The 22,480-nt window shown below is 45.9% G+C and overlaps 1 protein-coding gene across 2 annotated transcripts in view; it reads right to left on the bottom strand.

The window, feature by feature from the left end:
- SLC1A4 (solute carrier family 1 member 4) overlaps positions 1–22,480 on the bottom strand; it is a 190,171-nt gene that overhangs the window by 68,437 nt on the left and 99,254 nt on the right. For both annotated transcript variants that reach the window (XM_069234254.1, XM_069234255.1), the window contains exon 4: positions 14,606–14,772. In XM_069234254.1, the coding sequence (XP_069090355.1) occupies positions 14,606–14,772 (167 nt within the window). The remainder of the gene's footprint in view (positions 1–14,605; positions 14,773–22,480) is intronic.

Below are 22,480 nucleotides of genomic sequence, written 5' to 3'. Positions count from 1 at the left end.
GGCGTCCTGGCTGTGCTGAGAACCACCAGAGATGGTGAGTGTTAGACCTGACAGCCTTAGGGTGGTCATCCTGCAACTTTTTGCCTGCCTCCCTCCACTTTTCTGACACTGTTTTTGCTGGTTTTAGGACTCTGCGCACTTTACCACTGCTAACCGGTTATATGTCGAAACCACGAGTGGTTCAAGCACCCATGGCTTAACAACGAGTTTGGAATAATGAACTCCCAACCCCCAACCCACCCCTAAAACCTAAACCCTGACCCCTTCCCCTCCCCCAAACCCTAATCACCCGAGCCCTCCCACCCCCAAAAACTAAAAATACCCAGAGTCACCACCCCCCCAAAGCCTAAGCACCCCAACCCCTCAACCCACCCCTAAAACCTAAACCCTGCCCCTCCTACCCCCCCAAGCCCCAATCACCCCGAGCCCCTCACCCCACCCCCAAAAACTAAAAACACCCCGAGTCCCCACCCCTGCCCCTAAAACCTACGCACCCCAACCCACCCCTGAAACCTAAACCCTGATCCCCCCTTCCCCCTAAACCCTAATCACCCGAGCCCTCCACCCCACCAACAAAAAACAGCCCCAGTCCCAGTCCAATTTACCTCCTCCTTCACCGCGTCAACTCCCTTCTTCTGTGCCTTAACTACGCATGTACATGGTTCACACATGCGTGGTTAAGGCACGAAAACCAGGAAGTCGTGGAAAAAAAAAACGTTGTTTCGCTTTCGTTTTCCACAACTTCGTGGTTTAGGAGTCGTTGTTCCGTGTGTTTCCCTTGCTAACCAGTACTAAAGTGCACATGCTCTCTCCGTCATTTCAGTATGGCCAGAATGGTAATAGAAAATCCTGCTTATTGGCGAGGTTGGATTTTATATTACTATTTTAGAAATGCCACTTTAGAAAGTAAGCATTTCTCTGCATTTAAAATCCATCTGTGCCTTACAGCCTGTCTTCAATCCACGTCTGGGCTGGTTGGCAGCTCTCTTGTGCATGTCACCCCGACAACCACAAACACAGGATACTGAGTCACACCTTCATTCATCTGCATACTGAATGGGTCTTCCTGGGCTGGAATGGTGGAGGGCCTGACACTTACATTTCAAAGGCTAGTGGCCTGCCCTCACACAATGGACTGCCAACCCACCGACTGGGATCCTGGCAGACAGACCTGTACTGAAAGGGTACCCTGTACATTTCAAAACCACTCTTTGAAGTTTCCACCACTTCAAAGGCAGTTTTGGGAATATAAACTGGGTCTCTGACCCCACCTAATCAGATACTTCTGGACCAAATCCTGCAACCTGCCAAGAGGAACTGCCTCACTGCCCAAAGGACTCCCCTGGGCTGCTTTGCTGTGAAGGACTGCTGCCTTGCTGTTGCCCTGCTGGCCTCCGACTTTGCTGAGAAGTGCTCTCCAAGGGCTTGGATTGAGCTTGCCTCCTGTTTTCTGAAGTCTCTGGGCCAAAAATACTTCAGCTCTTGAAGAAACTCCTTGTGCGCCGAAAATCAAAACACAGCCTGACAGAAACGATGTGCAGCTTGCGCCTGCGACGAGAAAATTACCGCACAGCTGAACCAGAACAACGCAGCCCCACTTCCCGAGAGAAGATAGACGCAGCGTTTGCACTGCGACCAGAAATTAGCCGCACAGCCCTACCAGATCGACGTATAGCTGAGCGGGAATGACGAGCCCGACTTGAATAATCAACGCAGTGCCTGCAATGCAACACAAAATTCAACGCATCGTCATACCGGATCGATGCAACGCTTGTGACTTCGCCCCGCTCGCTCAGGATTTTCCCCGCATAGTCCCTGGCCGTCAAAAGATCCCCGCATTGCAGTGAGGAACCAAAACTGAGTGCTGGAATTAGATGCAAAGTCCCTTGCAGTGTGAAAAGAAATGACGCATCGTCTGTGCGCATCGGAAAATCTGATGCACACCTTCTTTTTCCACGCACCTCCTCCTCTGCAGACTCCGTAAGTGATAATTTTGATGCAAACCAGATACTGTGAACAAACAACAGTCAACTGTTCATTTTTAAGATCTAAGACTCTTTTCTTCTTAAAAAAGTGATATTTCAACTTGTGCTTAATGAATCTATCGTTTTGACCTTAATTTAACTAGATAAATATCATATATTTTTTCTAAACTTGTGTGGTGTATTTTTGTGGTGTTTTCACTGTGTTATTGCATGATTCATTGCACAAATACTGTACACATTGCCTTCTAAGTTAAGCCTGAATGATGTCAAGAGACCCCATTTCTAACAGTGAGCTTGCGATGGCTCTATAAAATGATGAGGTGGTTTTGAAAATGGTGAGTGCTACAAGGGGGAACAATGACGTCCCATCAGAAAGGAGGAGATATTCTTCAAGCCCAGGATGAGACATGCCAGGGCGTGGGGAATGCCCCTAAGGGGTGCAAGTGTCAAGTTTTGGGGGCCATGTAGCAAGGCATTACCACCATCCAGATGCGATAGCAAGAGTGTTTGAACATCAGTTCTGAAGTCCCTTTTTGGAAGAAATGGCTAGACTTTTTTTTAGAAGAGAAAGCTGGTACCAGGCCGTATTTGTTTGCTTTTTTTGGTAATGTGTTCTTTGAAGGTAAGGTTAATGTCCAAGTGACTTGGTATTGGGTGAAAGTTGGGGTTCCAAGCCGTCAAAGTTTGTGCCCTGTACCAGGCTTGTAGTTTATCTTGTTTGCTGTTCTTGTTAAATAACAGAGATTCTGTCTTAGTAGGACTGAGCTTAAGGTACGTGCTGGGCATCCATGACTGAATAATGTGCAACCAATGTTTGTCCCTTTAGATGTCTGATGCAGAAAAGACTTTCAGGAAGAGTCAAGTATCCTCGGCATAGTGGTTAATTTTAATGCTGTTATCTGTGAGCATAGCACCAAGAGGTTTCATGTAATGGTTGAACATGCTAGGAGACAGTAGGGAACCCTAAAGGACTCCACAAATGACAGCAATCGTTTGTGACATGGAGGTGCCCATGTGAAAAAACAGGTGTTGATTGGAAAGGCAGGAGAATAACCACCAGAGGACATTGCTTGTGAATCCCATTTGAGATTCAAGGGAGCAAATGTGGCTCTGGTGGCTGACTGAGTCAAAGTCAGCTAAGGGGTCCAACAATATCACGAAGCAGGCGTCATCTTCACCTGTGGTCAAGAATGCATTGTCTACGTATATACAACAGCATCTTTTGTCATAGAACTTTGGGTAGGCTTGTTTCCTAAATAACGGCCTTAAGAACATGTGGACAGAAATCCAGGTCTTTCTAAATCCTGATGCAAAAGTTAAAAGACAATCCCAGTAGCCGGAACCTACAGATGCGTAAATCTGTAATGGTCAAGAAGCACAAAACACATTGGGGGTCATTCTAACTCTGGCGGGCGGCGGAGGCCGCCCGCCAGAGTTCCCCTGACAGAACACCGCTCCGCGGTCTGAAGACCGCCGCGGTGATTCTGTGTTTCCCGCTGGGCTGGCGGGCGACCGCCAGGAGGCCGCCCGCCAGCCCAGCGGGAAACCCCTTCCCACGAGGAAGCCGGCTCCGAATGGAGCCGGCGGAGTGGGAAGGTGCGACGGGTGCAGTTGCACCCGTCGCGAATTTCAGTGTCTGCTCTGCAGACACTGAAATTCTTTGTGGGGCCCTCTTACGGGGGCCCCTGCAGTGCCCATGCCATTGGCATGGGCACTGCAGGGGCCCCCAGGGGCCCCACAACACCCCATACCGCCATCCTGTTCCTGGCGGGCGAACCGCCAGGAACAGGATGGCGGTATGGGGTGTCGGAATCCCCATGGCGGCGCAGCAAGCTGCGCCGCCATGGAGGATTCCAGAGGGCAGCGGAAAACCGGCGGGAGACCGCCGGTTTACTGTTCTGACCGCGGCCAAACCGCCGCGGTCAGAATGCCCTGCGGGGCACCGCCAGCCTGTTGACGGTGCTCCCGCCGACCCCGGCCCCGGCGGTCCTTGACCACCGGGGTCGGAATGACCCCCATAATTCTGTGTGCTTATAAACTTGATCATCAAAACCTTGATTACAAAAGTTTAGAGCTAAGTGGGAAGAAGATATAAATCTAAAGGTTGAGTAGGAATGGAGAGAAGTAGGAAAGGATACCTTAATAGGTGAGAACAAATTTAAGGTTATGGCTGAATCACTTTAAATAACCTAATGAGTGCTCATAAATATGTTAATAGCTACTGGATAGTGTACTACGCAAGTTGTTTACACCTAATTTTGCTCTTTTTATTGCTTCTTAAAAAAGGCACAATCACAACAACTTTACTAAAGTGGAATGTTACAATGTAGTGTGGCACAAAGAAAAGTATATAAAATACTGAATTAAGATGAGTCTTCCTATTAAAAAATAATGATCTATTAGAACACTGTAATCTTAACAGGGCCATTGAGGGCAATGTAACAGCAGCTCCTGTAAACACTGCAATGCCCTAACTAACAACTTCTAACTCTCCATCTCTCCTGCTTTTCCTAGATATGTGGATTGCAGGGAAATAAAAGGGAAGGGGAGATTCTCTTTAGCTCCTGTGTCTTCTTTGGCTTTGCCAAACAAACAAAAGCAGTTTGCTAGAGCAGAGGGAGACTCAGGAGCCGACGTGAGCCCCCTTCACTGCTCCTTCGGTCTCTGTGTTATGTCTTTCAGTTATCATGATCCCACGTTCGGCAGCAACTTATACACAGGAGAAGTTGTGAACGGCACAGATGCTTCTGAGAAGCAGAGGGTTTTTAGACCACCTCTGTGTCACAGGAGACTTTTTTTCAATTACAACATTCCCTTATGAAGTACAATGTTCTAAAAGCCTCATAGCTTGCCGTAGAGCACTATACTGACATTAAGGTCCTACTACCTTGTTGCAGATCTTTGGCTCAGGCTTATAACACTGCAATGAGTCTTCAATGGCCGGTAAAGTACTGTGGTGGTACTTAACGCTATAACATTAGACTTCTGTAAGAGAAGGTGCCCTATGTTAACTTTAAATGTCAAGAAAATATAATGTGACAGAAGACTGCTGAAATGTAGAAAAGGAACACAAAAATAGATAAGTGTTGTGATTATATGCAAAAACAACAGATGATGGACAGAATGCTGAACAACGCAAACATTCACCCCCAGTCACAAAGATTTGGGTTTAATCCATTGTTTTTTTCGCTCACCACGCCGCCCCACTTTGGACCCAGCCAAATGCAAATCAGTCTTCACCCTGTTCCCCATGGAAACAGTCCAGCCTGAACTGCCGAACCACCCTCTTCCCAGTCTTTAAAAAAGGGCCAGTCCCTAATGATGGGATCCCCAGGGCCAAAATCAGCTCAGGGAGGAGGGTCATATGTGCCCCCCCCCCCCCCTATAAAAGAATAACTCACAGATCCCCAGGCCCTGGCCCACCCCGGACAGCATTTTTTTTCAATTTTACAGCAGATCTGTAGAACCTCCACAAATTTGCGGTAATATGTAAAAAAAAAAATATGACTTTGGCCCCATCAGGTCTAGGAGGCAGTTTATTACATATTTATAAAAACAAGTTCTATAGGACTGGGTGCTGAGTCCTACTGCAACATCTTTGTTGATGTGGTAGCAGCCAATCGGATCTTTTCTTAAGATCAGTTGGCTCTGCAGATCCTCAGTGGTGGGAAATATACAAAGTTTTTTTTTTACCTTAATGTTTCAAAATCTACTGAACTGATTTACACTAAATCACAAAAAGCACTCTTTTTACACCAAGATCTAGCTTTCTGCCAAACTTGGTATAATACAGCCATTTTTGCTGATTTGCTGTTCAATTTTCTTTTGGAAAAGTCCATAGGAGAAATGTGTTTTGGGCCAGGCCCTATGGCCAACCCCCCAATGCGCATGGCTGAGGGCCGTGTGTAGTTGGCTGTATGGGGGGTGAGGGTTTTCGCTGCAGGGCCTGGCATAGAACATGTCATCAGTGATGTCATATGTGAGGTCATAAGCTGTGCATGGCAGAGGCACAAGATAAAGCTAGCGCTGTTAACTATAACTGGTACATTTCTGTGTTTTCTTTTCAGTTCAAAACGCTAATGTTGTCACAGACAAAATCACCTATCTATAATGTTACTATTTGTTTTCTAAGGTTTTTTTTCTTTTTTTTAAAGCAGATTATTTTCACACCTAACTATAGCGTTACTTTAATCTTAAGTTTTTTCTGTGACTTGTATAAATATATATATGCACACACACACACAAGGGGGAAATCCCAGATCACTGTTTCCATGTTCCAATGCTCTCCGATACAGACAAAAAAACGACTGAACTGAAGTAGATCAAATTTGGGAAAAAGTTAAAACTTTACTCAGAAAGTTTTCTTTTTGGGACTTGGTGTAAATCCATTTAGCTATTTTTGAGAAATATGCTCAAGGTGGGCTTAAAGGTGGTAAAAAGTCAAGTATATCTGGATGGTTGGCCCCACAGAAGTTCTGCACTATTGTCATTTTAGAAAATGGGGCCTTCTGGTTGGCCAAGGGTGCTTTTTTCCCTTTGATCTTTTCGGTACAATACTGGTACAGTGGTACAGACGAATCTAACTGGCTGACCGCAAGTAGAAATAAAATGTTGCAGCAACTATTACAAGACTCAGGGACTCGATGCCTGAATTCTGAAAAAAAATGGAAATGGCCCATAACAGTAGGCACACCCTGAACCCCAATCCCATAAGGGGGAGGGGGGGGGGTCCCTTGTTGACTCCTCTTTAGTTTAAAAAATGAATTTGCGGGCAGGTCCTGCTAACTTGGACCAATGTGTGGCACCTCCTGGGAAAAACTTGGTCAATCAAGGGTGGGCTGGACGGACTTGGAAAGTAACCTAACAATAGAAGGCATGTGGAAGTGGCCGGTGCGGCAAGCTGACAATCAAAGGTGGGCGGGAAGGGCTGGTGAGCCACATAGATAATGGAGGGCAGATAGGAGAGGCTGGGGGAGCTAGTTGACAATGGAGGGAGAGAAGGAGGGGCTGAGAAAGCAAGCGGACACCGAAGGGCTGGAGGGAATGGCTGAGAAAACAAGCTGAAAATAGTGGGTGTGCGGGAGGGACTTACGAAGCACAAGGACAATGGCTTTACTGTTAGATCAAGGTGAAAACAGAAAGTAGGTGGGGGGGGGGCTGTGGCAGCAAGCTGACAACAGAAGGCATGCAGGAGAGGCTAGGGAAGCAAGCAGACTATGGAGGGCAGACGTGAGGGGCCTGGGTAAGCAAGGTCACAACAGATGTTGGTGGAAGCAAGCTGACTACCAGTAAAGCAGGAGGGCCTTGGGCAGGAAACTGGCAATACACCTGGGGAGGCAAGCTGGCAATGGAGGTTTAAACAAGGTGACAATGGAGGGTCGGGAGAGGGGCTGGGGCTGTTAGCTGACAATGCAGTGTGGGCTGGAGGGGCTGGGCCAGCAAGCTGACAATGAAGAGTCGTGGGAGGGCATCGGGCAGCACATTTACATTGTAGGGTGGAAGGGAGAGCAAGCTTACAATGGCGGGTGGATTGGTGGGTTGGCAGAGCAAGCTGACAACAGAGGGTAGCAGGGAGGATCTGGGCACAAGGCTGACTATGAAGGGCAGGTGACAGGGTGTGGAGAAGCAAACTGACAATGAAAGAAGGGTGGCAGGTTGCTCACACCCTGACCTCTTGGGTCATGTGGGAGGCTGGGGGGGGGGGGGCAGCATAATCCTCCCTTATTTAAAAAGTGTAATTTGTGGCATCAGTACTGCAGTACCAGTTACCGGTTCCACACTGCCCTTACCATGGTACCAACATTAAAAAAAAAAAATACAACAGTCTGATAATACACCAGCCTCTGTGGCCAACAGGCACTGAGCAAGACATAGGCTATGGCTAGTGGGGGTGGCTGCTTACAATGGATTGAGCACAGGGTCATAGCCTCGTTGTGCACTGTAGAAGGCCATGTGTAATGGGGTGTTGTTTGGCCATGGAGGGGAGAGGGGGGTTGGCTGCAAGGCCTGCTCTGAGGCCAGGCCCTGTGGCCAACAACTGTCTCCTGTGCACAGCCTAAAGCTGTGTGCAACAGGGTGGTAGCCGCACATAGAGAAGTGTTTTTATAGATTGGCCAGAGGCTAGCCCCTGCGACCAACACCCTACTGCGAACAGCCTTCAGCTGTGTGCAGCGGTACGTTTTCTGCACACAGTGGTTTGGGCAGAAGGCTGTGCGCAGTGGGGAGCTAGCTAACAGAATTTTTTGTCTAATCCGGTTTGGTATTCCTTAACACCAGGTGTGGAATGAGACGCTGACCATCTGTTGCGGGGAGGACGGAGGGAGTTTTTATTGTGGGGAGAATATATATATATATTAAAATACTTTCAGTGTTTGTTAACCTAATAGATGCATAGACAGGAACCTCTGTAGCATTATTGACTTGCTAATATTGCTTTGATATCTCGATGTATGATCACATCAGAGACCTAATAAAAAGGGTATAGTTAACAAAATGTTTTAAAAAAATACCAGAAAGTAATAAAATGGATACGAGGGTCCCCGACACATAAAAAACACCTATATGGTGGTCGGGATCTGTGAATTCTCTATAGGATCTGTGGTACAGGGAAGCGACATGCCCATGACTCTTGCCTAAGATCTGTAGATCTGCAGAAGGATTCGTGGATCCTCAAACAAAATGGAAAATTAACTAACAAAAATCATTAGGCTAGGCATGGTCAAAGGCAATGTGTTGTGGGGATGAGCTGATGAAAGGCCAACCCATGCACAAAACCCCCAACGCACACATCCAAATGCAGTGTTCTCTGGAGGCTGACTGGCAGCAGGCAGTTTTGGGCACAGAGAACGACCATATGTCAGGCCCTGCACACAGCCCCTGCTGAACATCGCTGAAGGCTTGGGCACAGGACCTGGTGCACCCAATCTGCACACTGGAGGTAGGAAATTAGATGCATTGTAAAAATAAGATGAAATTCTCTGGGAAAAGATACACAGTTAAAAGTCAGTTTTGGCTCAACTTACAGTGCTCACCATAATTAATGTTGCTCGGCGTGCTCAAAACTATGATTTGACAGAGGCATAGGAGAAACAGCCCTTCCAGAAAGACTAAAACATGGCGGGCAACATTGGTTATGGTTGTCGGATCTGCAAGAAACCGCCACACATGAAGGAAGGGTTGGTATTTCTTTATTCATACCTTGCACACGGGCAACTGTCCCTAACCTCATTATCCGCCCTCTGTATCTTCCCTTCCGCTTCCTGCACTCGCTGGATACCTCACGGTCCCCGATGTCCTAGTGCTCTCTTGTCGCGGCTCCCTCCGCGACATTACATTTCCCCCCTTTGCACAGATGAGCTTGTTTCAGGAACACATTCATTATACTTCTTCTACGAGATGCACAGGCCTGCAACGTACAAGCTATGTTCGACTTGCTGAGGTGGGCGGTGTAGGTTCCCCCACAGCTGAGGAGAGGGGTGGACCCGATCTCGTGACTGGTGTGGGAGCCTCTTCAGTGACATTGCTGTCCACTTCAGACGTTGCCTCTTTCGGTGGTGTGTTACATTTCTTGAAGTGGGTGATGTTCCGAGTCACGCTCTTATCATCTGAAAAATTGTGCCTTTTCGGTTTGTAACCTGCAGTGGGTGCTCATGGTACTGACTGTCAGATTTTCTCTTTTGTTTCTGCTTGACGAGTAATTTTTGGAATGACGACGGCTGGGCCCTCTGACGCCTGTCTGCGTATTCCTTCATTTTGCCTTTCTTGGTTCTGACCATCTCCGCTAGCTTGTCGTTATCAGTGGCTTACTGTACATTGCGAGCCGAATTCTCCCAGGTGAGTATTCTGGTGTGCACAGTACAGCCTAGCAGTATAGTGACCGGCCATTTGTTTGTGGTGCTGTGGGGCGTGGTTCGGTATGCCCTCAGCACTTCGTTCAGTGCTGCCTGGACATCCTTTCTAGCCAGTTCAGTCTGTTGTATGGTTTTCTTCATAGTGGCCATGAATCTCTCCACCATCCCATTGGCCTGAGGCCACAGGTGAGTGATTTTTCGATGTCTGAAGTTGACGTGTCTGGCAAATTTGGTGATTTCTTGACTGTTGAATGGAGGCCCATTGTCTATTTTGACTACCTTCAGGATTCCTCATGCTGCAAAGATTTCGTCCAGCATCACTAAGGTGGTGGCTGCCCTGGTGGACGATACTTGTTGGGCGATCAGGAAGACTAGTCCATTATGACAAGGATGTATTTACCAGGCTGTAGTGGCCCAAAGAAGTCTGCTGCCACTTGTTGCCAGACTCTGTCCGGTAGTTTGAACATTTGCAACAGTGAGGGAGGGTCTTTGCGGTTGACAAGTTGGCATTGCGGACAGTCTTTTAGTGTGGCTTTAACCATCACGTTCAGGGAAGGGAACCAGACACACTGTGGTAGGGCTCTTTTGGGTGGCTACTATGCTCCGATGTCCCTCATGGGGCAGGTTGACCACCCCTTGAAGCAGATTTTTCAGAATGACAACTTCTCTGAGCAGTAGGCCATACTTTGCGATTGACAGTTCATCCTTTACGTGCCGAAAGGTTCGTTCTTTGAGGTCCATGAGTTGGTTGCTTTTGGATTCTTCCATGTGGCCCCACCAATTTGCTCTGATGCGTCACATTATGTCTTGTAGTGTGCCGTTTGCTGTAGTGGCCTCAATAATGGCTTCAAGAGGGACCACCGGTGGTCTTGCTTGAGGAAGGACAAAGTGAATGTATTCCTCTTCTAGTTATGGTCTTGTTGTAGTGGATGTTCTGGGGTGTTGTGACATGTAGTCTGCTGGTTTTGCTACTTTTCCAGGTTTATATATACGATGGTGTATGGCTATTCTTGCAGTCGAATTCCCCATCACTCGATCCTGGGAGGCATCTTGGCTCAGGGATTTAGGAATATGGTCATCAATGCCTGATGGTCCATGATAAATGTGAAGTGTTTCCCTTAAATAAAGATGTGGAAGTGCTCACAGGCCCAGACAGCGGCCAGACTTTCCTTTTCCGGCTGTGAGTATGCTCTCTCAGTGAAAGTTATGCTGTGGCTGGCATATGCTACTATGTGTCTTTCTTTGAACGCCCTCCTTTTCATACTTACCTAGGATGGCTCCGAGTCCCACAGGACTGGCATCCACAGTGATTTCAGTCTTCTTCCTGGGATTAAGGTATTCCAGATTGATGGCTGACTCAACGGTGTCCTTGATTGTATTGAAAGCTTGATCACATCTCGCTGACCACCGGAATGGTTGACCTTTTTCTGTCAGTTCCCTGAGGGGATAGCTGATGGTAGCGTAGTCCTTGATGTACTGGGCACAGTAACTGGCCATTCGCAGAAACGACCAAACATCCCCGCATCTCTGGGGTGTGGGGTGTCGGTGAGGGCTGTGACTTTCTCGGGGTCCGGCCTCATCCCGTTACCTGAGAAGATATGTCCATAGAACTTCAGAGTGGACCTGTGAAGTTCACACTTGTCCTTGTTAAGGGTCAGGTTGGCTTCCAGGAGAGCCTGACATGCCTGATCCAGGACTTTGTCATGTTCTTTGACCGTGGCTCAGAATATAAGGATGTCGTCGTGTAGTCAACGTACAATGTCAGATACATCCTCCACTCGATATAATATATCCACCAGCCTCAGTCGCGCAGCAGTGGACAAACAGAGGAAGCAGTCTGCTTTGGGCCCTTCGATCATGTGAATCTGTGCTTGTATGGTTCGGTTTTGTAGTCTTTGTGAGAAGTGTTTAAAACTGCCCTAGACATGGCAGCGGGTCTTTGGACCTCCACGTGCAGACTCACACGGCCGCTTTGTGTAATTTGGGCTTTGGGTTCATCCTGTTGTATTCTGTGACACTGATGTAGTTGATGGAGGCATCACTGTCTAGCAAAAAGGTGGTTTAGTGTGTTCCCATTCGGAGATGCAGCCTTGGGTACTTCTTTAGTCTGTCATGATCGATGACCATGCAAATGTATTCTTCACTGTCTTGTGAGATTGGTGTGAGTGATCGAGACTCACAGGATTCAGAGCGTTGCAATTTGTATGTACTATGAGAGTACAGGCTTGATCTGGATGAGCTTGAGGAGCAGTCCCGTCGGTCACGCACCACCTTCGTATAATAACACAACGTGGCTCCCTGGATTTCTGCTGTATGCTCTTTTGTGAGGCCTGGCACACCTTTTCGAAGTGGTTTTCCTTTCTGTGGCGGCGACACTGATGACCCAACTCTGGGCATGGTTCTGTGTGCGGGAAGTCTTGACAGCAGCATTAGCATTTTAACTGTGACATTCTCCTTTGGCCCTGTTTGTTGGGGCTGTGACGTCATCCTGTTTGTTAGAGATAGTTTGTAGATTTTTTAGTCCTCTGGCGTTACGGTGACTGTTGTTCCTGCTGATGGGTTTGAAGCCTGAATGCCTGTTCCCGTTTCTCTAGCTTGCCTGCTTCCTTTTTCTTTGCATGTTCCTCTACTTGATCGTTGACTCATCATTTCTTCTATTTCGTCCAATGAGTAGCGTTTCTTTAAGAGGCATCTGTACAGGGACTCAGATTGGCACTCCTCAATGATCCGCAGGTGAAGAGCATCTTCAAACGTGAACGTGTCAAAAGCGCAGTATTGGGCTAGGCATTTCAGTCACGAGCTGAACTCCCCCATGGATTTATCCCTCTCCTGTAACGCTCATAGTCGATATTACTTTTGTGAAGAAATTTCCTGTTGTGTCCCTCGCGGACCCCTTCATAGGATGATGCAGTGTCTATCGGCAGTTCCTTGATTATCTGCCCAACTTCTTTTCCAATGAGGTTACCTAAAGCAATGAGCTGTTGCACAGGGTCAGTGACTTGTGACCCTTTCATGAAGTCTTTGAAATCTTCCAGCCAGTCTTGCTAGAGGAGGCTCATGCCCCCTCAAGATAAAAGGCAAGTGGTTCTGGCGGGTGTAGAAATGACATGAGGTGGAAAGCTGGGCATGGCATGAGGTGGAAAGCTGGGCATCACAGATGTGGCCCCATCTGTGATGTGGCCCGTGCATCGCCTGCAGTCTGGTGACGTGGACATGGTGTGCTCGTCAGTGGTTTCATTAGCCAGTTGCGGATCAAGGTATGTTATGCGGAAGGTTGCACAGGTGGCTTGCGAGCAGCGGGTGCATGGTGGCCGCAGTGGGGTACTGGCAGGGTCAGGGTGGGCCTGCAACCTAGAAGTGTAACCAGCTCAGGTGGTGCTGGTCTTGCAACTGCCAGAGGCTGGGCACGTTTGTACGTCCCTTCGGTGCCCATCTGTGAGCTTTGTATGGCGTCTTTATGTCCCTACAGTGTTTCTTCTGTGGGTTTTGCATGGGCGCCTGACCTTAAAATGGCCACCCTCTGGTTCTCGGAGCTCATTGGCTGAGCTGCCGGACTTCAAGATGGCCAAAATCTGTAGTCTCACTGGATTTACCGCCAGATTTGCAGATTATTTCTCCAGTGGGCTGTGGAGGTCGGTCCTCATACCTCCTGCTGTGCGCTGCTGCCGCAGATTGGATTGCGGTAAGTGGAGGTAGCTGGGGTGGGCTCCCAGTGCCTCTTTCTGGAGGATGGCGTCTTCAGTGTGATCAGGGAGGGCTTCTGATTCCGTACTATGGGCAGTAGTCATCCATGCTGCGAGCCCCTCCGTATGCAGATGCGGCTGGGGCGGACTTCAGATGTTGCCTACTGCAAGTTGTTTTCCCTTCATCGTCAGTTGTCATATCTGCAAGAAACCGCCACACGCGAAAGTAGGGTTGGTATTTCTTTATTCAGACCTTGCACGTGTGTGACTGTCACCAACCTTGTTATCCTCCTTCTGTACCTCCCCTTCCGCCTTCTGCCCTTGGTGGACACCTCATGGTCCCTGAGGTCCTAGTGCTCTCGTGTCGCAGCTCTCAACGCAACACTACAATGGTGCATACTGTGTGCACCGTAAACTATGACCGGTGAATTTCAGTAGTTTTAGGCCTTTGAGAGAGAACCGTAACTAATTTTTTAACTGCGTCTTTTTCAGTGACACATAAACGGTTAATGTGACTTAATAGTTCCGATACAAAACCTAAAATCCCCTGAAATGCACCAGTAATGGCATGCTATGCGAAGCATAGCTCATGTACATACCATCCACTGTTCATGACATCATTACATCACATTACTGATAACATCTTAAATTGCATCAATAACATCACTGATTTATTGAATAACATCATTCATGATATGGTCAATTATTTCATTTAAGATGTCGTCAGTGATGTCATGTGTGAGGTGGAGAGCCCTAACATGATAAGTTGGGGGGTGGGTGGTGATGAGTTATGGTTTGTATACCATTACATAAACTGGTGGATTTTCAGCTGCCAATATTTGCGCCTGTGCATGAGACAGGCAACTGATATGAATAGAAAATAAATATTAGCCACAAAATTAAGCAGATATGCAACGTAGTGCAACAGACTGGAGGCAAGGGACTGGACAGTAGTAAAGGGAGTGAAACTCATACTCAAGTAAACTGGCCATCCAATTGTTAATTCCATATATAAATATAAACACACACACACACACATATACACTCCGCTCTACTTCACAGCAAAGTATCGTTCAATTTTACTTACCACATGATCCATGACACAAGAACCATGGTTGCCTCATTGAATGAGTTAAAAAATCGTATCAGATCCTCCCCTTCTGGCCCAAGCTTTTTCAAAGCTACTCCCAAAATAAGAGCAAAAAGGACCAAGCCCAGAATGTTCATCCCTTCGATTTCTGTGCCAAACGGGATCTACAATAAAAAGAACATATTTACATACATATCGAATTATTTGATAAGGAAAAATAGCTTCAAGGAAGTCTGTGCTGTAAAGAAAATGCTACGTTTAAACATAAATGTTGACATTACTAAAAAGATCTGCACACAGTTTAACTTGTTAATTTTACTTTTATTTGTATCACTGCCGCAAATCCCTAATCGAGGCTTTGTCTGGAGTGTTCTGCAACATTAACATAAAATTCAGTCCCAAATTGAGGGCAGTAAAAGTACACAGTGCTCGGTTCCCAGGGATCGATCCGTCATTGTTGGATAAGCACCGGGAGAACCTGCTGCAGACAGTCACGCCACGCATTAAGCCGCTGCAGAGCTCTGGTGCAAAGGGATACATGAGATTTGTAGCTATTGTTCTACTATAAAAACGATGAGATTTCCAAATGCACTTCACTATGGGTCTAGAAATGACAAGCCAAGCACAAAATAGCTGACGGCGTTTTGAGTATGAAGGTTGCATTATACAGTATTGTACTGGTATTGATATAGCTCTTTCCATACCCCTTACCAGGCATTAGGCGATTTTCTATGTGGTCCATTGCATTATTTATATAGAGCGTCATACCCTCGCAGGGGTCGTGAAGCGCTTTAAGCTGCATCAGATTTCTCAGCGCTCTTTGGAGTGCAAGCTTGAAGGGTGCCACTTATAATTTGCTTCTATCGGACATGTTGGTGAGGTGTTTCAGGTCTATGTGGTAGGTGCACAGCGCGTCAATGTGGCTGCTTCACGGGAACTGGTTTTGCACAGTGTGAAAACGAACGCAGCTGTACTTGCAGGCACTTATCTTTTCGGTGGTCAGCATCATAGGTCGCCAACTCCGTTGCCCTGCATCAGGGGCGTACACTAAGATACATGGAGCTCACCCACAATCACCACAGAGCCCAAAGTCTTGGAGGCAATGTTAATCCACCACAGAATTGTATTCCGAGTCTGCCCAGGAGCGAAGGAAAAGCAACACAATGGTGCTCTGTAAACTACCAGAGAGTATATTTGGAGGTCTACCCATCACTGTTAAACTAGAAGTTTGCAGAATTTGATTTTTCGTAATTTTGCCAAATTACACAAAATACAAATCTATCATTTTGCGTTTTTTATTTTTTTAGCAAAAAATGCATCATCGTGTCGATTATTTCGTGCTCATAAATAGTACAAAAAAAGCAAAACCACCATGAAGAACAACTGCTTGTTTTCTGTTGTTCCTGTGCATTTGTCATGGTACATAGTTACGTAAAATGGGTGATGGTGTAATTTCGGGAATTTTGCATCACATGCGTAATGTAAAATTCCCAACATTATGTGAAATATGCCAACGTAATTTAAATTTCACCCAGGCGTATGTTAAAGAACCAATGATGATTGTGTGGAGTCGAGCGAGGAGTGACAGAGAAGCACCAGAGGAGAAACAAAGAAGCAACCCATCGGAGGCACAGTTGACCCACCAAGGAGTGTTATATGGAGTCTTGCTGGGAGTGACAGAAGAGAAAACCATTATCAACGTTGTTAAGCCCCCCAAGAAGTATTGTCTGGAGTCTACCTGGGGCTGGCAGAACAGCAGCTCATTGGCAGCATTGTTAAACCACCAAGGAGTACTATATTGAGTCTAGCAAGGAGCGAATGAGGAGCACCCGTTTGAGGTACTCCTAAACCACCAAAAGAGTAATGTGTGTCCTTCTCACATGATAGAGTGGGAAGAGTTCAGGGAGGATTTAAAAGAGGAGGAAGGAAGCAGTACTGGCCCATGGTGTTTGTGTTTATATCTGCACCAAGACATAACCAGGCTCGAAACACAGAAGCACAGCAAACAAAAAACACAGAAGCCATGGTGTCTCCCTCTAAATATGAGGACTTTGACTACTTTCCCTCTGCACATTAAGCTTGCACCAATACAGTGCCGGAATTTTAAAAAAATGAACTTGGGGAACCCTCAAATAGGGAAACTGTGGACATAGGTTTAAAGAAGGAGGTCCAGGGGGCAGGGAAGCATGGGAGAGAAGCCAGACAGTGCAGAGTCAAAAGGTGCTCAATCCATGGCAGTTTTATACTAATAGAACTCCTCCAATACAGAATAATATACTATGCTTTGACAAAGTTTAATTGTATATGTGTGCTGTACGATCCAGCCAACATGCAAAGTTAGAAACGTTTTGAGAAAAGAAAACCTTTCTCTTATATTACACCTGTTTCGAGGAGGTGTACATTTTTGGCACACATTCCTGACTAACAATATTAGTAGGTGGGACTTTGCATTAAAACCCCTGGGTGGTTGCATGGGAACACTCATACCACCGATGTTTCGTACCCTTGATGCAAAGTGGGAATGTAGCACAAAGTGGTACTTTATCTTATTTGGGGTTACTTTCCAGAGCAAAACATATTTAGCGCTGGAAAGTATACCCCAAAATTAACACTTTGTAACAGTTTGCCTTACTTACATTGTGTTAGAAGAAGTCTAACTCGACTTGTGACATTTGTATGGAAGGTGCTTCTGGGTCAATTGTCTAATCTACAATAGTAAAACCCTTGAAATAACCCCATGTTTTGTAATAAATTGTTTGATTTAGTGCTCTGTTGAGGATTAGAAGTGCTATATAAGCACAAATACCCTATATTACAACACTCTACCTAAAATCTGTAGTATAACCTTGACAACTATGCAACAAGCAAGTCATTGTGTGCCACACAAATGTTTATCATATTATCATAGCTAACAATGTGATTACACTCACACAGCAGACTTTCACATAAGTGAAACTTCCACATAAATACAGACGCAAACAACCAAAAGTAAAAAATAAAAAAAAACAACAAGCAGCATTAGCACAGCCACCAGGACTCGTCTGTGGTACTTGTTGGGTTTGCCAATGGTTTTAGTCATGCTGTAGAGTCATCCCTGATGCTCTGCATAGAGGCTAAAAACAAAAGAGTAAAAAGACTATGACTCAGCTGGAATGTCATTTTGGAGGCATGCATATCAAACATGCACGCACCCCCAACATGACTTGAGAGCTTTCTTTTTCTTTACCAATCTGAGTTGGATCTAAAAACAACAAGTAAAAAACAGTGGCACAAACGGGTGAGGGAAAGAATGGTTGTATGAAATAACAGATGCAAAGGTGGGAAAAGCACATCAGGGTGGGCAAAACAACACAGGGCGGATGGAAGCAATCCGGGTCGGGAGAGCAGAATGGGGCACATGGAGGGAAGCAAATGACAGAGGAACGTGGAGAGGGGAAAAGCAAATGAATGAGAATACACAACCTAAAGCTGATGGGGAGAAGCACACAAGTGAGAAAGTAATGTGGGGACAGAGAGGCACAGAAGGGGGATGGGAGGTGGGTAAAGGCACACAGAAAAAAGAGCAGCAATAGCATGGGAATGAGGGGTGGGGAAGTACAAGAGGAAAACAGCTGGAAATGACATGCACTCTTGTGGACTAGTTAAGCAAAAATCTGAAAGGGGCGACTGAAAAGCACATGTAGCGAGTCCATGCTCCAGGGGAGAGACAAAAGCATGAAGAGCAAGTAAAGCCCGCAAAAGTTAATGAATAAAAAGTAAGCAAATGAGAGTGACAACAAAATAAACTAAAGGTATGCAATCGGAGGGCTGTAAGCTATAAGCAGACAACATGTCTTGCAATAGACAATGCATGCCATATTTAGTAGGCGAGACCTCAAACTACACTAAAACATCCGTTTATCCCATGGCAGCTTAACTGATAAGCTGCCTCATTGTACCTGTAATTGGCTGCTTCATCTGGAGATGAGATGCAATATTTGGCACCTATGCCAGCCCAAGGTTGACCTGTTAAAAATGAATTATCTGTCAACAGTGGAGTGATCCAGCCCAGGAACGACTTCAATAACAACTCTTCCTTGGTGAAAAGACATTCATTCTTTGTCAACACTGGAGCTCGCTGCACTGGAGTAACAGGGACCCATCAACTGTTCCCATGAAGTTCCACACACTCTGAGAGAGCGACTGACTTCAACCAGGACAGACTGCGTTACTGCTCCAGGACATGCAGGAGAAACTTGTGACTGGTCCAGAACGCAGTCACTTCTTCATCAATAATATCCACAGGGACTGGAATCCACCTGGTTCCAACGCCATAACAGCACTGACCAGCACTCCTGCTGTTCAGAAAGGAGCTAGAGAGCAGCATCTTGTAAATCATGAGTGCTTAGCACATTTATTTGTAGCCAGGTCAGATGGAGACTGCTAGAGACAGCTCCTGTACCCCTCTAACGGTCGAGGCCTCAGTGTGGGCCCGACTCACCCACGTTAAAGGCTGACCCTGCTTTTTGGCTCCTGGCTGGCTGCAGGACTGCTGCCCATTAAAGTAAGCAACCTAAAGTCGGTCCCTCCACTCCCGGCACCAGCTACTATGTCCTGGTAGCTAAAGATATTCCATCTTTTGCTCCTTACTCATAGTTACGTCTGCGCAACAGCAATGCAACTGCATACATACTGGAACATGCCAATGATCCATACTGGCCCAGTTAATGGTAGAAAAACAGCAGGCATTAATCTGAAAGCAAAACCTATTGTTAGTCCAGCACTTATTTGTATATAAAATAGAGAACTGTTTGAGGTCAAAACCATTTGAAAAGTCGCAGATGCTTCATAAATAATTCCTTTTCATGATTCATTTAGAGGAAATTGTCTCCATCAGGAGGCCTCATTAGCAGTCCCATTAAGGGAAGTTGATGGGACGAACAGATTAGCAAGCATCCTCCTCCTTACGTGAAAGCAGCCACTATTATTATGCAGAGGCATGCGTGGCCGGGCTCGGGCGGAAGAGGATCAAAGGAGAACAGGCTTTAATTCTCATTCATTTAGATGTTTTAAGTGGAGTGTTCCCAGACCTCCATAATTCAGATTAGATGAATGCCTCGGATGCGCAGAAATCATTTGGCTAATCTTGACGATAACTGGATGGATAATTGTCTAATTGTTCATATAAATGCTCAGTCTGGGTCGAAGTGCTCCAGCTTATTACTGTAATATGCCAGTGACAAGTCATAGCGGGCAAACTGTACCTTAGTGCCTGAATATGGCACAATATTCCCACAGACATAGGGGTTAGACCTGCCAATTACCTTCTTGAGATACCGATTAACATCATTAGACAGTTAAGAACATGCACCACAAATCACTCAACGACACTACCAAGGCCCTAGTTACCAGTGAGCAGGGTAAACTGCATCGGTAATGCCTCACTCAGAATTACCGATACCATGGGGTATGGTAACATAGGCCCATTACAGGTTTTTCGCTGAGGTATGCTGTTAAATCGTCGGAATTTGTCTCACTTGTTTTTCCCCGCTTCATGCTCTTTTCATGGAGTGCATAATACCCTGGATTTCCTGGTAGGTGTGCGCAGGGAAAAAAATCGGGATTGTAGTATTCCTACAACATTTGTAAACCTGATTCCAGAATACTTCTCAATTTGTAACAAGCTCCTCTACTGATCACAACAATCTGCAAATGAAATATAAAAAATGTCCTTTTGTCAAAAACACACGTCGTCAGGATAAATTACTCTCTGAAATTTAGCACTTCCTACAGAGTGGAGAATTCTCGTTTATGACCCAATTTTTAATACCCCAAGTTCTCAGAATGTGAAATCATTAAGCCACCCACTCACTATTTGAAAGTCCTCGGTAAGACAAATTATACACTTATCTGAAGGAAGCATGGTGGAAAAAGGTCCAAGAATTTTACAGAAAGATATTCCTTTCTCTTATAACACTGAAACTCAACCAGATATGATTTCAATAATAAAATGTGATAGCCTAAAATAAATCTATTTTGCTTAGGACTGTTTTACTCCAAGCATAGAAAAGGTAACAGCTCATATCTCAGAGCCAATTTTGAGTAGGCCAAACATGCTGCACTTAGAGCATCACAGCATGAATTTCAAACAGACATTGATCAAGTCCCATTAGATAACTCCTAGAATTAAACGTCTCTGACTATTTCAGCCAATGCCAAGCAAATCAGATTTTGCTCCTCCAACCACCCTCCATCCAGAAGCAAATGACTGCGTAGCAACAGCACAGTCGCTATTTTTGTGATCTAGTAAGCCACTTCCATGGTCAAGCAAAGTATAGCCACATCATGTTCTTCTTCCATGTCATCATTTAAGACATAATCAACCTGTCCTATATAAATAAGGCTTGCCTACACATCTAAGACCTTATCATGAACAACTGAACTGGCTCAGCCCAGAACCACTGTGCTCGCACTGTCTAAATTAAATATTTACTCACAATTTCCCAGTTAATGCTGGCGCTGGGAGACAGCCCAGCTCTGTCTTCGAGCATGCACTAACTCTGAAAAATATGTAGATACATGTATTGACTTTAGAGAGTTCAGATGCAAAAAAGGAAGAACATAGCTGTGTGCTGAGCCTGTGCAGCTATATACTGTCCCAGCATCCATCTTTCAATTAATAACCACAGAGCTGGTCGTTCTGAAGACCATCAATTCCACCGTTATCAAGAGACAAGCATTTTACTAGGAGTGTGATGGATGCCCATAAATTAGCAATAATTAATACCATTTTACAAGAAAGAGCATTTTACCAGGGATGGGTGGCACAACACTAATACATGCATGAACACATACTAATAGATGTGCACACAAATACACACAAGCACAAAGCATAAGGCATCTTTTTTAAAATACTTATTACCACTGCAGTCCCAACTCTGAAGTCCCATTAGTGTTGCGCTCTTGCGCCTGGCTCCCTCAATTCTCGCCCCCAGATTTCACACACCTCTGCAGACAAGGCTAAGATACTGGAAGCCACAGAGGGCAGACAGGCTGGAGGTTCTGGATCGGCTCTTTCAGGATGTGGCACAGTTTTGTGTTCCTTTCAAAGTGTGCGGGGCAGGGAGAAAGATGGATGTTGGAGCAGCACTCTCGTAAGGGAGTAGGGGTTGGGTCGGTGGGACACATGAGTTGGGGAAGCGCAACTGGTATTGGAGGAGGGAAAAGCAGTAGAGTTGCTTGTGCCTCTAGAGACGGCGCACTTGATGTGGGACGAGGGAGGGGTCAGGTGGATTTGTTGTGCCTTGGGTATTGCTTGAAGAATGAGGAAGTTTTGAAACCCTCTTTCCCCTCCCTGAAGAGGAGAGGGCACTCAGTACGGGTATTGTGTGAATCTTTTGCTCTGATGACACCTTCCCCTCTGACAGAGGGATTCTTTTTGTTTGCCCTATAGGCTAGGTGAGGAGCTCATTACTTTTCCCTTTTCCCTGCTGCTTGTACATTTTTTCTCATATGCCTGTACGGCAACAATACTTCATAATTAAGGCTCCCAGTTTTCTGTTTTTACTGTTTCTTGCAGATACAGACAGAAAACAATGTGCTTCCTGTCTGTATCTATTTTCAAACATTGAATAATACAGGAAATGTGACATGTTGTGTGACTCTCCATACTGTCTTTCATAAATTCCAGGCCAGGAGCTGAGCACAAAGACAGCATAGGGAGATGAAAACAGAATGAGATTTCCCTAAATACAGCCTCGTGTTAACATATTTTTGCAGTATAATGCGAATATTTACCTGTGGGTTTACTGTTTTGTTACATTTGGCTGCTTAATTTACTAAGCCACGTCAGGCATTAAAGTATGAATGCAAGTATACCAGTTAAAAAACTGT

This window comes from Pleurodeles waltl, chromosome 5, assembly GCF_031143425.1.
Source record: "Pleurodeles waltl isolate 20211129_DDA chromosome 5, aPleWal1.hap1.20221129, whole genome shotgun sequence".
In the NCBI taxonomy this organism is placed as follows: domain Eukaryota; kingdom Metazoa; phylum Chordata; class Amphibia; order Caudata; family Salamandridae; genus Pleurodeles; species Pleurodeles waltl.
This window is presented reverse-complemented; position numbering and strand designations above follow the sequence as displayed.